The sequence below is a fragment of the Zootermopsis nevadensis genome, unplaced genomic scaffold, assembly GCF_977971745.1.
Source record: "Zootermopsis nevadensis isolate Lab colony 2312 unplaced genomic scaffold, Znev_1.0 Znev_ptg000017l, whole genome shotgun sequence".
NCBI classification, from domain to species: Eukaryota; Metazoa; Arthropoda; class Insecta; order Blattodea; family Termopsidae; genus Zootermopsis; species Zootermopsis nevadensis.
Window position 1 is genome coordinate 8,446,231 of NW_028259149.1, and position 17,725 is coordinate 8,463,955.

General features: G+C 39.6%; 1 protein-coding gene and 1 long non-coding RNA gene across 8 annotated transcripts in view; one reads left to right on the plus strand and one right to left on the minus strand.

The window, feature by feature from the left end:
- MESR6 (misexpression suppressor of ras 6) overlaps positions 1-17,725 on the minus strand; it is an 841,969-nt gene that overhangs the window by 122,930 nt on the left and 701,314 nt on the right. Inside the window, exon 8 of one of the 6 annotated variants that reach the window (XM_087350338.1) lies at positions 4,988-5,358. The exons of the other annotated variants lie outside the window; for them this stretch is intronic. Within the exon in view, the coding sequence (XP_087206464.1) occupies positions 5,337-5,358 (22 nt within the window). The 3' untranslated portion in view covers positions 4,988-5,336. Of the gene's footprint in view, positions 1-4,987; positions 5,359-17,725 lie in introns of those variants that run through there. 6 annotated transcript variants of the gene reach the window in all.
- LOC110839329 (uncharacterized) overlaps positions 1-17,725 on the plus strand; it is a 140,521-nt gene that overhangs the window by 57,161 nt on the left and 65,635 nt on the right. The window lies entirely within an intron of this gene.

Sequence of the window (17,725 nt, forward strand, 5' to 3'; positions counted from 1 at the left end):
GGCAGCCATCCTATTCTACATACACTCCCAATTTGTACAGAAGAGCTTCTGAAATACACGGACTGCGCAATACCAAAATTTGGGTGAGCCGTAGCGCCGTGTAGTCTGGTAGACGTTTAACTACGTTTCACGAGTCCTTACTGCGTCCGTAATCAGGGCCTGTTGATGGAGACAGCAAGAACCTCTGAAACGTTGTTGAATTTCTACCAGACTTCACGGAGCTACAACTCAGAACACAGCCATCTTCAGACTCACAGCCGTGAAAACCTCAAATCCTACAGACCGATAAGAGTTTCATTATAATAATGAAGAACTTTCGGGTTTAATGCCCACAGGGAATCCCTAGAATAGGCGAATTTTCGCACTTCTGAAAAAATGTCGTAAAATCCGTTCAAAAATAAACCCTTTTAAATCCCAGCGGTAAGTGCTTTAATATCTGTACCTCTGAATTTTTTCCACGCAGTTTATTTATGATTTTCATGCGAATTACCAAAACAATAATTGATTAATTCCATGCATACCATTAAAATATTCACCATCTTAATTTTAATGCGTTCTTTTAGGTAGTTATTAAATTGTTATGTCTATTATTTTGTCTATTCCGGATTTCAAAGGATTAACATACCAGGCCTACTCCAACGTGACCTACCAGTAAGAACTACATTTCTCTCTTCCTTCTTTACAAAGTAGAAATACCGGACAGTAAGAACTCCCAAATAGAATCTTGCTGTACAACGTTTATATAATTTTTTTTAAAAAATTTACCACTTGCGTGCTGCACTAAAACGCAAAGATTTATTTCTTTTTCTTTCTTCTCTATATTTTGAGATTTTCTGCCTGCCTGCCTTGCAGACTGCTATTACTTCACTTTACGCTTCTAAAAATCGTTTCCTCGCTTCGTTCCTTCTTTTTTATTTTCTGCTTCCCCGCCCCCCCAACTTTTTTTACTCTCCCACAAAACCTTCTAGCGACGTATCTCCGCTAACCGAAGTCATCCATCAAGACCGTAACGACTCTGGTCTCGGCTGGGGAACGGCGAAAGCCTGCAACAACTGCCGATTGCATACCAACGCACTACAACGACGAATAGATGGATGGATTCTGGCTGGATGGGCAGAGAGATAGCGGAAGGATACATATAGGTGAAGTAGAGCAACTTTTTGTTGTATATAATAAAAAAACAGGTTTCCTTCTTCTATTAAATGAAAGGAAAGTATTTTCCGATAGGCCCAACCGATGATGAATATCTATGATACTGTCAAAGCAATACTTAATATTCTTCTTTGTTGCCGGAATATGGACGGACAGAAACTTATTGATTAGGAAATGACTACTAATGACTACAAAAATATATGTTATAACTGACGGGAAAAACATAGTGAACTGTAAAAAAATTATTTTGATTTATTCTTTTAAAACTGGTGTGCCTCTGAGACTAGGCAAAGTTGGTGGGGTTGGCCACACATGTATGTAAACATCTGATTAGGTTACTGCCACTTACAGAGACGATGACTTTCATAAATATTAAGCAAACCAATTTTTGTGACGTAATGGCCTTACTCACATAAATGTAATTCAGCCATAAGCACGAAGTAAGAAAGCGAAAAGAAGACTTGTCGAAATCACTAGCAACAGAAGAACAATTCAAGTGTTTTTAGTTTGTTTTGTTTCGTTACTTTGTTTTTCTTTTTTAAGATTCTCCCAAACTGAACATGAAAGGAAACTGACCACAGTTTCCAGTGTATGCTCACAAATCCATTCAAAATTGATAGATCGACAGGCCGGCAGACAGGTCGTCAGCCGATGGACAATTAGGATGATAGATGAGCAGTTCGATATGCAGAGAGACGTATCGGTCGATGAATCGTCAAATGATCATGTATAAACGTGAAAAACAGATAGAACAATTGAGAGATCCACAGATGTCGATCGCTAGGTATATGAATCGACCAACAGATCGATCGACTAATGAGCCGAGAGATGGATCGACCGGTCGATCGACTGATCAATGGAACGGTCAAGCTATATTGATGGATGAGGCGATCGACAGTTCAATCGATTAGTTTCTCGATAAATTGTCAATGAAAATAGCTGGTCAATATTTCCTGTCCCATTAATGAATACTGAAGATTCCTTACGGGGTTCACTAATGGCTTTAATAAACCAGTTGAATCCAGTCCACAACATTAAGCCATGTTCCTTTAAGACACTTTTTAATATTATTTTTCCAACAACGTCTTTCTCTCCCAAATACTCTCTTACCTCTGATTTCTGATAACAACTCTGTACGCATTTCTTCCCTTCTCACGCATGCTACGCTCTCTTTAAACAGATATCAAGTTCTGGTCCCGACGCAGTTTACTAATCGCTCTTGGAATGTTCACATTCGAGTGATATTCCTGTGCCAATACAAATCTTCGCTCGTCTCGCCCCAAGTCTTTGCACCCGCACTTGAACTGTAAACAGGATTCCTGGAAGACTTAGCAGCGCTGTGAAGTCCGTGGCCTGCAATTCTGAATATTCACAGCACGTCTCTCTTTTAAAGACAATTAAGCCATTCCGCTGTCGCCTTGTGTTCAAACGCTGCAGCGAACCCTTAAAGGGAATAGCGAAATAGAACCGGATGGAGCAGGGTCCTCCTTGGGCAGGCAGTAGTCGCGCAACTAATCACATTTTATCTTAAATCCAAATATTCCCCTCAGCATCCTGCTTTCAAACACCCCCAAGCAGCGTTATCGAGATTATCTGTGCTTGCAGGTTGACGTTCAATTTTAAAGTTTCCTAACACCTTCAACATCCTTTTCTATTGCTGTTATTTCAGCCACAATGGAGTCAGAAGTCTCTAAGTGCTAGAATTCTCTGATATATCCAGGGACACACAACACACAAAAAATGCCAAAAATAAATAATTCCCAGTTGCATGTTTTGCATAGTTAGTATATTTCATTCTGTGACCGTAATTTAGTTTCAGGGCGGCAGAGAGCTTCCGAAGGAGAAACAAATATCCTATCTCCGAACACCAACTTTAAAGTGTCGTGTTTATTCGTCCAATGATTGTGGAAGTTTCGGTTCCATTTGATGTATTAAGACATAAGCGAATCTGATAACCTGTACTTTCAGTCCGTAATCAAATCACATGTAGTTCGGAGGACTAATCTTTGGTGTTTAACAACTATACACAGTTCTTTTTCTCGACGACGAAGAAGAAGGAGCATTGGTGATGGAGTGAGTAGAAGCGTTTGCGCTCATCGATCTGTGTGGCTTCCTGGGCCAAAAGCCTTGGCTTGGCTTGCCTTGCCTTAGCCCCTAGATCGGGGGCTTTATAGCAACTCTGCTCAGTTGAAGATGCGCAGTGGACCATACAGAGATGGCCATCACAAGTTGAGAAAAGAGGCTGTTTAAGATGGCCGGGCAAAAATAAGAGAATTGCTTCAATTTGTGCTTTCGTCCCACAGAAATCTTTTGTTAAATCTTTCCAATGATGGCAAAATACACAGCGTTCTGCCAATGGACATGTTTCCTGTACGTGAAATCGTGAAGACCAAATTAATATTTCAGTTTACTACTTCGGAGATTTGTTAATGTAACATTTTAGTAAAAAAATATTTTCACCTTCTTAAAACTCAGATGACTCAATAGGTCTATAGGATCCGGTGAACACTACAATGGACCTTCCGGTTCCTTAAAAGACGAAGGATCAAATCTATTCGGTCCCCTAGAATCAAAACTGTTCATCTCTCGTATAAATACTGAAGAATGTATGCAATTAAACAAACAAAATATTCCAATCATTTGTAGGTCTGTAGCAAATTTATTTTTCACATATTTTAACCTCACAAAATTAATGGGGTATAAGATGAATAATTTTTGAAATACTGATGTACATTTACACAGCCAAAAATCAACTTAAATTCAAAATAGAAGTGGGTACAGATAAATTAGCTCTAATATAAGTTACTTAACAGACATAAACACAGCGCTGTTACACAGATCCCCACTATAAAATATAAACCACCTGTTTATTTTAAATTAAAATATGGGGATTACAATTTTAAGAGCGTTAAATAATTCTATCCTTGTTCTAAAATAGAATTCTTCACCTGCTCTCTTACTCTGGCAAATATTTTAAGACTATAAAATAAATTTACAAGCCCAAGCCGTGGAAGGACCTCCCGACAGCTGATAAACTCTCGTGCTACCTTCCGAATTTTTTTAAACTAAAAATTTCCATTTACTTTCGACCGCTCCATCGATATACGTAGCTGACGACATAAACTCCGCACTAACACACCTGCACGCCTCGTCTCCAATATAATAATTTCCCCACCCTTCCTAAGATGCTAACTGCTTCTGCTATGGCTAAAGGCGATATCAGGCTTCTAAAAGGGGTGACCAGGAAGTGCGCGTTGCTGCCCGGAGCAAGATCCAGGGATAGACTGCGTCTGGTACAGGTCATCGTCTTTTTACTTCCGATTAAATAAATTGTTGACTGAAAGATCTAGAGGTCAAAATAAAGATGACTCTTATCTGGCATGTTGCGCCGTGCAAACTGGAAGATGCCTCAGAGACTTTACTGCCTCTATCATCAGGACGACGAGTTCCACACGGCTCGACATCCCAGAAGACAGTCATTTTCGTATTCGCCGCCATGAAAACCTGAAGACTCGCAAATTTAATGTTGCAAAATTGTGTCCCCTTTCATTGATTACCTGCGATTATTACACTGTGTAATTAAAATGCAATTAATGGTCCTGTACTTATAGAAATACAGTAAGATACAGCACCTTAAAAGCAAAAAGCAACTTAATATAATACACTTTCAAGTGACATATGTATTTAACACGCCATCACTGGCACAGGATTTTGCACTGTCAAACGTTTCACGATAAAGCGTTCGAGGAAACACTGTGATCCAAAACTAAATAGGAAAATTAGAACATTATAAAGCATATAAATTACATACTACAGTGAGGATAGCAAGATCAAAGAGGGGCTGTTAAGTCTGACATCTAACACGGCTAGGTGAAACAAAAATGCATACAAGATTTTGGTGTGTATTTTATTTATTTAGTGTTCTGTCTGACGACAGGTCCATATGAACAGGATCCTTCCATCGTTTTCTCGGACTGGGACCTGTTCATATACGTTCTTGGCAGATGATCCAGAAGTGGTTTGCCATTGCCTTCTTCTGTGTGTGAATGGAGTAATTGTTGGGATGCCACGGGGGAAAACTCCGTGTTGCCTAGACCACGGCCTTGCCCAACACAAGTTATAAATTCGGGCACCGCCGGGAATCGAACCCGATACCCAGGATTACAAGGCCAGCGTTCTAACCGCTATCTGTTAGAAAACGTCCACCTGGAAGACAGAGGAGATGGATAATAACATTAAAACCGATCTTAGAAAAAATGCGTTGAAAGGACAGGTAATGGAAGTATTTGTTTCGATAGGATGACCCTATGTCCCTGTGGAACTGTGGTCACCTGAGGGCCCAATGACCATCCTCCTGATGATACGAGAGTAAATATGAAGTAGCGGTGGAATGATAACGACATGGAAAATAGGATAACTCGGAGGGATATTCAAATCCGGAGAATAAACCCTGTATATCCCTCGTAATCACAACTATGAAGGACGAAGGATGATGCTCCGATCGATGTGAAGGCAGAGAGGACGTCCTTCCCGACCAGCCTTCAAACCGTTTAAAAAATCTGAGCACAATCATCATCCTACCCCTTTCATGTTATTATGTTGAGGCTAGAGTATACCTGCCCAACGTTTTCACAAAAAAGGGTTACACAACAGCCCAGACACGCATAAATAGGTGGGCGGGTTACTCAGTTGTCTCACTCTTACTTTCACTCCACACTGAAGATACCAGGAACTTCCTGTGGCATATGTTGATCAGCTGTGTTGTAACCTTACGATTTGGTAAACTGCTTAAGCACGACACGATAGCATTTGTTCGGTTCTACACGGACGTGAGTGCGTTCAGATAAAATTGTAGAACATTATTCCATGTGTGTTTTATTATCGTATTAGTTCAGCATTTGCAATGTTTAATTTATGTTGAATTGTAAAAAGTTCTATATCTATAACGAAATCTGGTAGCAGTGGTAAATGATATAAAAATGTAAAATAAAATATCTTAAACATAAGACCTACAGTAGAATCCCAAAATATAGGAACAAGATTACAAGTGACTGAGTGGAGGACGTTTCCCTAGGGGAACCGTTCAGAAGCAATTCTGTTTATACGCAAACAATGCACAACACAATACCTGATTCAGACAAGGCTAACAAACCTCACCCTCCGTGTATACATACCACCTACCGTTGAATGTCGTGTCACAATATTCATATCAGTTCCCAGTAGTTGCAATCTGTTCCTTCAGGTAGGAATTCCCAATATATAAGTCTCAGTCAGACTGGTTCATTTCACTGCAGTCAGATCGGGTAGGTCCGCATACCTTTTTAGTGTAATCGAAAAGCAATTGCCCGTAAACCGTTTTAGTACAATCGAAACGGACTGGACCACAAACGTATCAGTACGATCTAGACGTTGTCTGTAACCTGTTTCACTGAAACTCGACAATTCAAATACATTCAGTTCAATAAATTGAGGAGTGAAGATATTGTTTTTTTCCGATGCCGTACCAAGTAGTCTCTCTGTTTTGTGATAACAGTATATATCCAAAAATTTGCGGCAATGTACAGAGAAAATTCTCCCACAGCAATGTTGCTACTGTCGAATAACTCTGAAGTTCATGGAGTAAATGACTGAAAAACTTCTTCAAATGGATCAATAGGTAAAACAGGTTTCAAACAGTGTAATTTGTTCGTTTCTACAAGACATTTGTAAACCAGTACCCTGAAAAAATGTGAGTTCCCTAATTTATTAACAGAAAGTAGGTCAACATTAAATCCTGTGGTCGGATGTCTCAGCCTTTAATAGATTTTTTTAATGTGTATCAGTTACATAACCCGTATAAATACGCAACTATGTTACTAATTAAATAATTCAACGTGTGTGTTTATTAGTGTTCCATTTCAAACACATCTCATTTCCTATCAACGAAAAACAATGACGTCAGTTATACACACGAGTTTTCTTGGCGGTAGAAAAAAGATTTTTAAGTTTCAGGCCTACTTATACTAGTAGATGTATCAGAATCAGTTCCTTCCTTACGTCATCTGCAATGAACATTTGCACTGCCATTTCCATGAAAGGGGAAAAATGTGAGCTCACGGTAGAGGGAAAGCGATGACTGAACTACACACACTACTGTGAACATTGATGAGAACACATTCAAGCCCCAATTCATAAACCGAAATCAGTCCAAAAGTTTTCGTCGGTAACCACAACTTCTTCCAAATACTACCTTCTGATTATTCGTGATTATCATCACATCTCATACGGCGCTACAAAGCATTGGCGTTAATAAGCTGAAACGGCGTCGTTAAACAGTGTTAGAACCAAGCCAGTTCACCTCTGAGAGTCTCTCCAGCAGCTCCGCCCCTAACTTGCTATTGATTTGTGTGTATTGATGTGGTTTGGGAGACCCGCAACACCTCGCCCAGGTCACATACGCGATACTGAATAAATCGAGCTTTTATATGCAGAAGGAAGATGCAAATCTACAACCAAAACCACAGGGAAGGTACAATAACACGCATACAGAGACACGCAATAAAATCTGACGACGTCTATTTCTCCTTTGAATTCTTTCCTGTTACACGTAGCTCCATTGCACCAAGTTCAGTCAACCGACTCTATTTGAGTTTTACGACGTGATATTCCGCCCATCCTTCCCGGCCACCTGAAAGTCTGGTGGCCTAACATGCTAAAGTTCGAACGAACAGTTTGACAAGAGGAAACCTCCGAAAAGAGAAACAACAAATAAAACAGAAAATGACAAAGAGAATCAAATGGAAAAACAATTTAGTAACAATACACCAACAGAAAAAGAAGCAAGGAAACAAAATCGAATAAAGTACGTAGCCAACAACAAGTTTTCTAAAAAAACAAATCTAACTTCGCTAAACGTAACTCTTTTTTTTTTCTCTCTCTCTCCTGTTCGTTTCGCAACCCCTTTCTCAATAAACGCCTACAGAAACCACCACCGCCACCTGTTGAATTCTAATTAATTTAATTTACGAGGATGACGACGAAGAAGGACGCTGACGCCCACCCACCCCCCACCCCCCACCCCCCGAACCAGGACCTCATGGAGAATATTTGTCCCTGCTGTACAAGACGCTTTGAGATCTTGAGCCAGAGTATAAGAGAGAGAGGGGGAGGGGGTTTAAGGATTGCGCATGAGCTGAGACTTTGTCGACCCCTTCCCAAATACACCCTCTTCCTCGATTTTCAGTCTCTCTCTTTCTTGTTCTACAAGCAATGTTCTAATAACACTATACGACCTTGTCCTACACCACTGTTAATGAGTAGTTAAGGAGCAATCCTTATAAAGTAGTGACGTACAACTACACTGTCGTTCTGAAGACACCTCTGCGATTCTAATGGCGTGTAATGGCGAAAGACTTTAAAGCATAACACACATTTTATTATAATTCTTTCTATGTTAGAATTTGTTGTTTTAGAGTAAGATTCTATTACGAAAACTCGAAACAATACGAAGAGAGGCGAATGGTATGCATGAAGATGCCTGAAAACAAAGGAATATTAAAAAAAATAATTCAACTTTGTCAGAGTTGTACATGTGTGAGTGTGATCGAATCGAGAAAAGTGGAATCGGCGAGAAGCAAAACATATCAGGGAAATGAGAAGAAATCCGTCGGGAAATTTGAAGTAAAGGAAACGGTAGCTTGTGAGTTCAAGACGATAATATAAAATTAGATCTCAAAAAAAAAAGTCTTAACAGAGCGAAGTGGATTAATCTGGCTTATTATAGGTGCTAGGGGCGGGCTCTCGTGAACATGGTAATTGACCTCTGCGCCTCATAAAAGGCGGGAATATTCTTGAAAAGTGAACTATCGACTACCCGTTTCTGCCCATGGAGCTTGTGTACACTGTGTGTGGTTTTTCCCGGATAGGACCAATGCTACTTTCCCGTCTTTGAATGGTAAAATAGGAAGATCGATACGTTAAGTAGGCTAATAAAAGCAGATTTTTAAATAAATCTCCACATCTGACAAGAACATGCAATCTACAATTAGATATATAGTTTCTTTCTCAAGCGGAAATGAAATAACAAAGTTGACTTTGAAAAGTTTTAATTAGCCATGTTTCCGTAACTAAGTTCCATACCTCACAAGCCTACCTGAGACATGAGAATTACACAGTCTCGAAATTCACTGAACCATGAATAGACAGTATTTCTGCATCTTTATTCTTATCATATTTCCACTCTCGTCTGAAAGTATGTACAAACTATATACTGCAGAAGAAGTCCAATTCAAGATGACGAGGCACAGCAAGCATTTCTTTACAACATATACACAAACTTCTTTATTTTCATTGTCTAATACTTCTTTCTCCCCATTCCGTAGGCCCCACATTTCTCCCACGTTTATTCATTTTGTCCTCCCCAGCCCTCTATCTCGAAACCATTTCTTCTGCATCCTATTCTTTAAGCTGCCGCTGGAGAAATAGTCTTCTCTCCCTCAGGAACCTCCCCTCAGTCCCCCGTACAGTGTCGGTGCTCGCTAAAACTAACGTTCCGTGTACCGCTGTAATATAGACAAAGTAGTGTGTGGCGGGTAAACAACAAACCAGGGTGTTCGAAATTCGTAATCACCATTTTTAAACTTATAAACAATAATTAATTGCTAGAATTCTGTAGATCGGTCTACACATACTACGGATGTTGGTCGAAACAAACAGCGAAACTACAAGTGCATATCTTTATGTCAATTCCAAAAAGAAATATGTCGTCAGGAAGAAAATGTTCTGGGATGTTGCGCCGTGTAGTCTGGCAAAAGTTTACCGGTGTTTCAGACTCGCCGCCGTGAGACCAGAACTCTAAGGAACTATAATATAATTCAAAGGACGAAGCGTACCACATCAGACGTTCCGAAACTAAAGCCAGACTGAGCTCCATGTGTCCTGTGTGCGCTGCCCTCATACCTTCATGCACTTGCTGACGAGACCCTACCAGCTCCCCCATTTCCTCGTCTCTGTCTCTCCAGACAGAGACTTATTGGCTCCAGAGCAAAACATCCGCCTTCCGTGCCCCCCCCCCCCCCCCCCCCCCCCCAGTCCCGTACATCAGCAGCATCCAGAATCTTCTACTTTCGCTCAGACTTTGATCTCGGGACCGTTCTACCGTGCAACATCTGACTTAACCACGTCAGCACAGAAATACATTTTTTAACTCATTTTCCTCATTCCCTTCCTGTATTCTCTTTTTTTGTGTAATTTGAATGTTGGTGTATAGAACCAGATGTATAAGATGCTTCGCAAATATTGTAACCATCACGATCTACAACAATTTACTTTGGTAATCCAACTTTACGCATTCCACGAACAAACATCCTTACATTTCACAAACTTCACAGCGCACCCAAATAAAGGAATTTCGGAAAACCTGAAGGAAGGAGACAACTTGGGGGATCTAGAAGTAGATGGGGGGGAAACAATAGAGTCTTGAAGAAATGGGACGTGTGAACTGGACTCATCTGGCTCAGGACTAGGGAACTAGTGGCCAGCTCTTGTGGACAAACTTCGGATTCCATAATAGGCGAGAAATTTCATGACCAGCTGAGCGACTCCCTAAATTATTAATTGCTGAACGATAGAAAACATGAAAAATCAACCATGTGTACAATTACACTTCCTTCCTAACAGACAATTCTATTTCCTCGCAGTTCAAAATTAACTTTCATGCATAAATTCAACCGGCGTGTCACGTACGTATTTCACTGAGATAGCCTATATATGCCTTAATAGAGCCTCCTAATGCACCCGTTTTTCAGCAGACATTTCTTAAAATAAATTATACGGAAATTATTAAATTGCGCAAGATTGTTTTATGTTGCACATCCTTAATATAGGGTCCTCTTATTTAACGTTTGTAAGTACATATATATCCGTTTAACCTTTTTAGAAACCTTTACTAACAACGCAAACAATGCAAAAGGTAATAATAATGCAACGGTAAACAGTAGCCAAATTTTATAAAAATTCAGTTAATCGCGCACGCTCATAGGCCTATATAATCATTAAGTAACCGTGTTCTTTAACACAGAAAAGCGATTGCGCATTTCACGAAATACAATTTTAGCTCTAGAAATTCAGGTATTCAAATTTCACTGATAATACAAAAGGCAACGTTTATAAAATTCTGGGTTAAGGAAATACGTACTCATGGTCGTAGGGGACACATTATGAAGACGGCAACCTTTTATGACACTGTGCCATGTAATATATTAGCAGCTGCCCGATAATTCTGAGGTGCCTACTGCCTCCACCATCAAGGTGATGAGTAGATGTTGGCTACGAATAGCACTTATCACCCTGAAGATGGAGACAGTATGCAACTCTGAAACGTCTATAAATTTCTATGGCACTGAAAGGGGCAATATCTCAGAAGGCTCAGAAATCTCACAGGACATATTGTAATACAAGACAACATGATTAGCCACGTTAGTACATCTGAACGTAAAAATGGATGTGTGGAAACAAAGTAATATTAAAAAAAGGCGTAGAATGAAACAGGGGAGAGGAGACAAAACTGTCCTGACGTTGCATCTTTCAAGAGGCTCTGGAGCTTAAATTCGATCGCGTAGAGACGACTTCCTCTACTTTATTCCATTTTCCTTCCCTTCTTCGCCAGCTCTTCGAGATGCCATTTCTAGCGTCTCTCCAAGTACGCTCATATTCCCTCTTTCTCTGTCTTTCCACGAGCAGTAGATGAAATTTTCTCAAATAGGCTCTAGAATCAAACACGTCTATCTCCACATGAAGCAAAATGAACAGCATCAAATTAACGACCCCTCTTTTTCTTAACAAGTACACGCAGAAAATGATTCACATTATCGAAATCGAGGCTACAAGCATTAACCCTGAAGTTATAAACAAATACAGGACCGAGACAGAACCTTAGTTGTACAACAGGTACAGAAAATGTCAATAACATAAATAATCACTGAATATAAACAGTGTGAAAAGGACAACGAACTGCAGAGGTGAAACTGCGTGTACTTTTTGGCTGGAAGTAAGAAATATTATGTACGCCTGATACGCGTTCAGGGCACGGCTGTGTTTCTTCGTTGTACTGAACTGACACTAAACTACAAGTCTTTAATCTATCTCCTCAAACTCTGAACAAGGTAGTTCTCTGAGCAATAGATAAAAATTTAAGTAGTCAGCAAATTCTCCATCGCGTGCGACCTGAAATCTCATCAAAATTTCGACTCATTTCCATCCTCAACCAGTTCAATTCAGTTCTATCATAACAAAATATTTAGTCATTTTAATATTATCCTACAGCTTATGGCTTTTCTTTCAAGTCATCTCTTTCCATCAACCAAAGTTTCGTATGCTTTCTGCCCTCCCTACCTCCGTACTGATTTCATATTTCGTTCATCTAAATCTCCTTCTTCTAACCTCATGAAAAGCTAAAAAGTAGCTTTAAGTTATACAATTTCTCCATTGCCTTCTTATATCATCTTCCTTGGGCCAATTTCCCCAGAACACTGTTTTCATATACCCTGAATCTTTGTTCTTCCTGATACAAAAATATCAAGCTCAAAACCCGTACAAAACAATAATTATTCAAAATAAAATGCCCTGTTTCAAAAACAAACTCTTTGTCTCCTTACCAATTAGACCTAGATCTTTCTTCTGTAAAAAAGCTATGAGAAGCCAATAGCATAGGCAAATTCATTACAGCTCCCTTTAAGATAAGTTTTTTAAAGCCGTTCAGATATAGGTCAGGGTAAGAGGTTCTCGAGTAAGAGAACTAAAATCCAAATTCACTTCTTGGTGACAATTAGGGCTGTACACTGCCAATGCGCCGATAATTCTGAAACTTATTGTATCATGCGATGGGCCCAGTAGAGCTCAGCTTAGTTTCTGAACGACTAATGTGACTGTAATTTGTTATTTTATTTATTTATACTTTATTTGACGTAGCTTTTGGCAGCTCATATTACATAGCGTCGAGTGACGGAATAGTGACATATAATTAATTAGAAAGGACGTGGAAGGAAGCGGACGTAGCCCAAGGAACTATCCCGGCACATGCCTGGCGGGACTAAGGAAAACCACGAACAACCCAATCAGGATATCCGGTCTCTGGGTAGAGATTTAAATCAGTTACCTCCTAGAAGTAGGAGTGCTAACCAAGTTCCACGACGCTCCGTCGTCCGATGTTTGATTCCCGGTACGGACATAACATCCAATTTCGCTGCCACGTTGAGAATGGTTACGAGGTTTTTATCCGATGAGTTCCGAATCGCCTTCTTCAGGGCTAACACGTGGTTACATTGGACTCCTCTTGAAACCGTGATAATCACGGGGCAGGTCGAGGAATTCCACATTTTTGTAAAAACAATGAAATTTACTGTTGCATTTACAAAAATTAAAACGAAAGAACGTTGGGTGATTTAATTGTCCCTGCGCCTATTTGTGCGGTCAACACGCAGACCCAAGACCTGTCATGTCGCTAGATGGAGGTAGGTGGTTAGGATCACGCGCCGACCGCCTTATCCCGGAGAAACAGCCCATGGTATCCAATGGAGACGAGACACTTGACGGTTCCGACAACTGGTCTGGACATGGCGACGAGACAGAAGTCCCCTCCCCTGACAGAAGAAAACTAAAAAATATTTAAAGGGGATCAACACAGAAAGCTACATCTGTCTAGGGTGTCTTTGATGTAATTTCTGACAAAAAGAAATTTTGGTCTGAAAACGATCCAGAAACCTACTCTCTATGGCTCATTTAATTAGCTTCCGTGATTATTTAAATGTAAATACTGTTTTAGTCCGCGTATGTCCTGTACTTCTAAGGCAGTTTATAACCCCTATTGCTCAGAGACACATAATTAGTAGACTCAGCTACCAATAAATGACAAAAGAATTAATTCTTACCAATACGTAACACCTAATATACTGAAACAAGAAATTTTTGTTAAAATTTTCTCGTTCATATCATGGGAAGGATTGTGAAACATTTTCGGAAGTCACAAAGTTTCACTAACTGAGGTCCATCCCAAAAAAATAAAAGAAATACATAGCCGAAGGATAAAGGAATTCTGTCCCTAGAATTCTTTGCAGTAAACTGCATTAACACTTTCAGGCTAGTCCTTTTGCTTAGCCTGAAATACATTGTGGTCCCGGAAGACAAAATGATATCTGGAACTAAACCCCACTGGCGGTGCGGGGGGGGGGGGTGTATATGGGCAAACGGGTGAGTGGGAGGATGGGAGGTTTCGTCTGTCGCCCTAATTCTGCATCCCTAACTTCGAAATCTCTCCCTTACGAACGCTAATGTCAGCCTAGTCCACGAGGGGTTTTGAGATGTGGATGTGTACAGGCGATAGTGGGTGGATTGTATGGTACAGAGGGGGAGGTATAGTGGTGGAGGAAGGGGACAGAGATGGGGCGGCACGTATGTTGAAGCTCCAGGATCTGCAGCAGCCATTTTGTTGACGAAGAAGGGAAAGAAAAATGGAAAGAGGGTAAATGAGAAGTATAACTGAACAGAGATGCAAAAATGTCTAGTGGTTTCTCTCTCATACAGGATGCAAAACATATTCCAATATTTTCAGCTACAGTTCCCATTTAATTAGACGAAATCGGGAACATAATACGGGCTGGTGACGGACGAGTAGGAAAAGTTTCTATTCTCACTCAAGGAATGTAGGATGTGATCAATAATAGGGAAAGCAAGCTAACAATTCAATCTGTAATCGATAAAAAATATGATAAATGCCACGCGGATTATAAATTAGGTGCGCTGGTTTAAAAATGTGCAGAATATTAATTTTTACACGTGTGAGAAACAGCAATTCATTCAATGGCACTAGAATTAGCACGGTGCCGACAGAGTTGCATTAAGCAGGATTCGATTTTCTCACGGTGGTGTGTACAGAGATGGCTGTCCTTTGGGTTACATATCGCCGTGTAGTCGTGTAAAGGTTTACCATCGTTTCAGAGGTCCTTGCTGCCTACATAATCAGGGCTATCATTCAAAGCCCTGATTATTCTTGCCGTGTAGTCTCGCAGACGTTTATCAGAGGTGCTAGTTGAAAGTAAGCCTGAAATAGCTGTAACCTAAAATACGCTAATTTTTTCCTACTTATTACAAATGACGCATGTTACAGTTCGGTATTTTCTTGGGGGAAGTGACTCATAGGCGACTTCGAAGCGTAAGCCATGGATCCGATCAACGTTCGATCTCTCGATTACAGAGTAAGAAGCTGCTATGAGTCACGATGCTCAGCAATAGAGACAAATGAAGAGAGAGTATTCATTTTATGGGTATAGTAATGAGCACGATTTAAAACAGTCTTTTACGCTCTCCTTCCCTCTCGGCACGTTGCCTTGGTCACCAAAACGACTACCCGAACCACGGTAATTGGTTTTCATGAAAACACAAATGAGAGACGAGAGAGAAATTAGGGAGAGGTTAAAAAAACAATAGAGTACAGTAGAGAGCGCCTGCCAGACCGAAACTTTGTAGAGACAGTATGAAAATATTCTCTGTATTAATAATATACGCAAGGAATGTGTTTAAATGTTACAGGTTTTCAGATATTAACAACGGTATTTCGCGAAACAAAGTCACTTCTTAAATTTAATTTTGTTAATGACATTTTTAAGTAGTCCCACTAAATATCGGTAATAACAAATTAAGAACAGGGTTTATTAAGGGGCTGTACAATAATTAGTAAGAAATAATAACGTTTTTATCAGACCCCGAGTTGCGCATAAAATACTGAACCTATTTTGATTTAACCCTTTAAAGCCTTGTGGTAACTGTATGTACCAACTGCTTTAACAGTAAATAAATCTGCTTTCTGCTCACACTAAACAGCGACTCTTTCCTTAAACAGCATTAAACAATGTATATAAAATAATGATTATAGGTTACGTTTTCTTTGAGGTCAGTACTGGATATTTAAACATTACTGAGACAAGATTAAATAAGGCACTATTCAGATACAGAGTTTTCGAGAAGAAAGTGTTAAGATAATAGAAAAAGAATGTCACAGAAGGATGGAGAACATTACATAACGTATGTAGAGCTTCACAATTTGTACTATTCATAAATTATTTAGGTTAATCAAATCAAGGAGAATAAATTGGGTGGGTAACGTAAGATGTCGGTGTAAGTGTGGGGTTAATATTAAAACAGATTTCGCGTGAGGCATTATATTATTATTATTATTATTATTATTTAATCTTTAACAAATTTAGAATGAATTAAAAACAGAAATATGTTTACATCCACAATTTGTTTATCTTTATTACATTAATACAGAATGGAATGCATCTTATGGAGAGAAAATTATTGTTATAGCTGAGTAATATACAGCAAAATTTAAAGTTCAGAAATGCAACGCCCAGAAAGCAATAACTTACTCTAGCAACGTAACTAATCGAAATGGAGATCAATTTAGAATTAATTACTTTAAACACGCAAGCATTAAATTGACTTTAAAATTACTAAAACTCTAACGGTTTAGAAGAATTTAAAAACCCTGTGCAGAAAATAGAAAATTATAAATTAACGTCAATTTAATATTAATCTTGTGTAACATAATAAAACCTCTTCACCCATCTGTTATATAAACCAGAACTGTAAAAGTAATAATAATAATCACTTTATGAGTCTGGGCGAGTTACAGCCTTAAGAGGGAGAATAAGAGAGTGGGAGGAGTAAGACGAAAGCAGGAAGAAACGAGGGGTAATAAGCAGAGGAGGAAGGGGTGTTTGCATTACAAAGTCCACGTATGCAAATAATTCCACGTTAAGCAGCAATAATGACCTTTAAAGATGATAGGCATCCATTTTAACGCAAATAATGAAGTAATATAACCCATACGTAAGTCCCTCACCAACGACACTTTCACACAAATAGACTACACTGACGCAGCACTCGACATTGTCACACGACTGAAAAACGTTTAAAAAAATCACGACCACTCGTACGTAAAACTTTGCCCACTTGCACTTGTTGGCAGGTCCTCCGTAGCTCCTTACGAGTCTTCAAGACTGCCGCAGAGGTTCTCGATGTAGCTTCTAGCATCGCGTCTTGCATTACCAGATGATGGCCAAGTAATCTTTCGTAGCAAAGACCTGGGTTTGCCTTAACCATGAAGCGATGTAATCTGCATCCAACTAATATGCATGGGGCCTTACCACTTCTATGCATATGTTAACAGAGAACAACACCTCCTACTCACCCCCTTTTCACCTCTTCTCCGCCCATCCTGTATTTTACAACTTACCCCTTTCTCTTTTAACTCCCTTCTATTCCACCACTCTCATCTCTCTTGTCTCTTCACTTCTTTCTTTTACATATAAATAAAACTCTTTTGTAAGCAGGGCGTCAGGGTTGAAAATATGGAGGGGTTCTTCCTTTTCCAGCTCCTCAACACTCTATTCTTTTATTTTTTATATATATGTATATTTTTTGAGGGTTGACCCTACCTAGAAAATCTTGTCCGTCACACTTCTGAACCCTTACCTCTGTTTCGTAGTTGGGTAAAAGTGGAAGACGGGTGTAAGTCACAGACGTGGTGTACCGAATC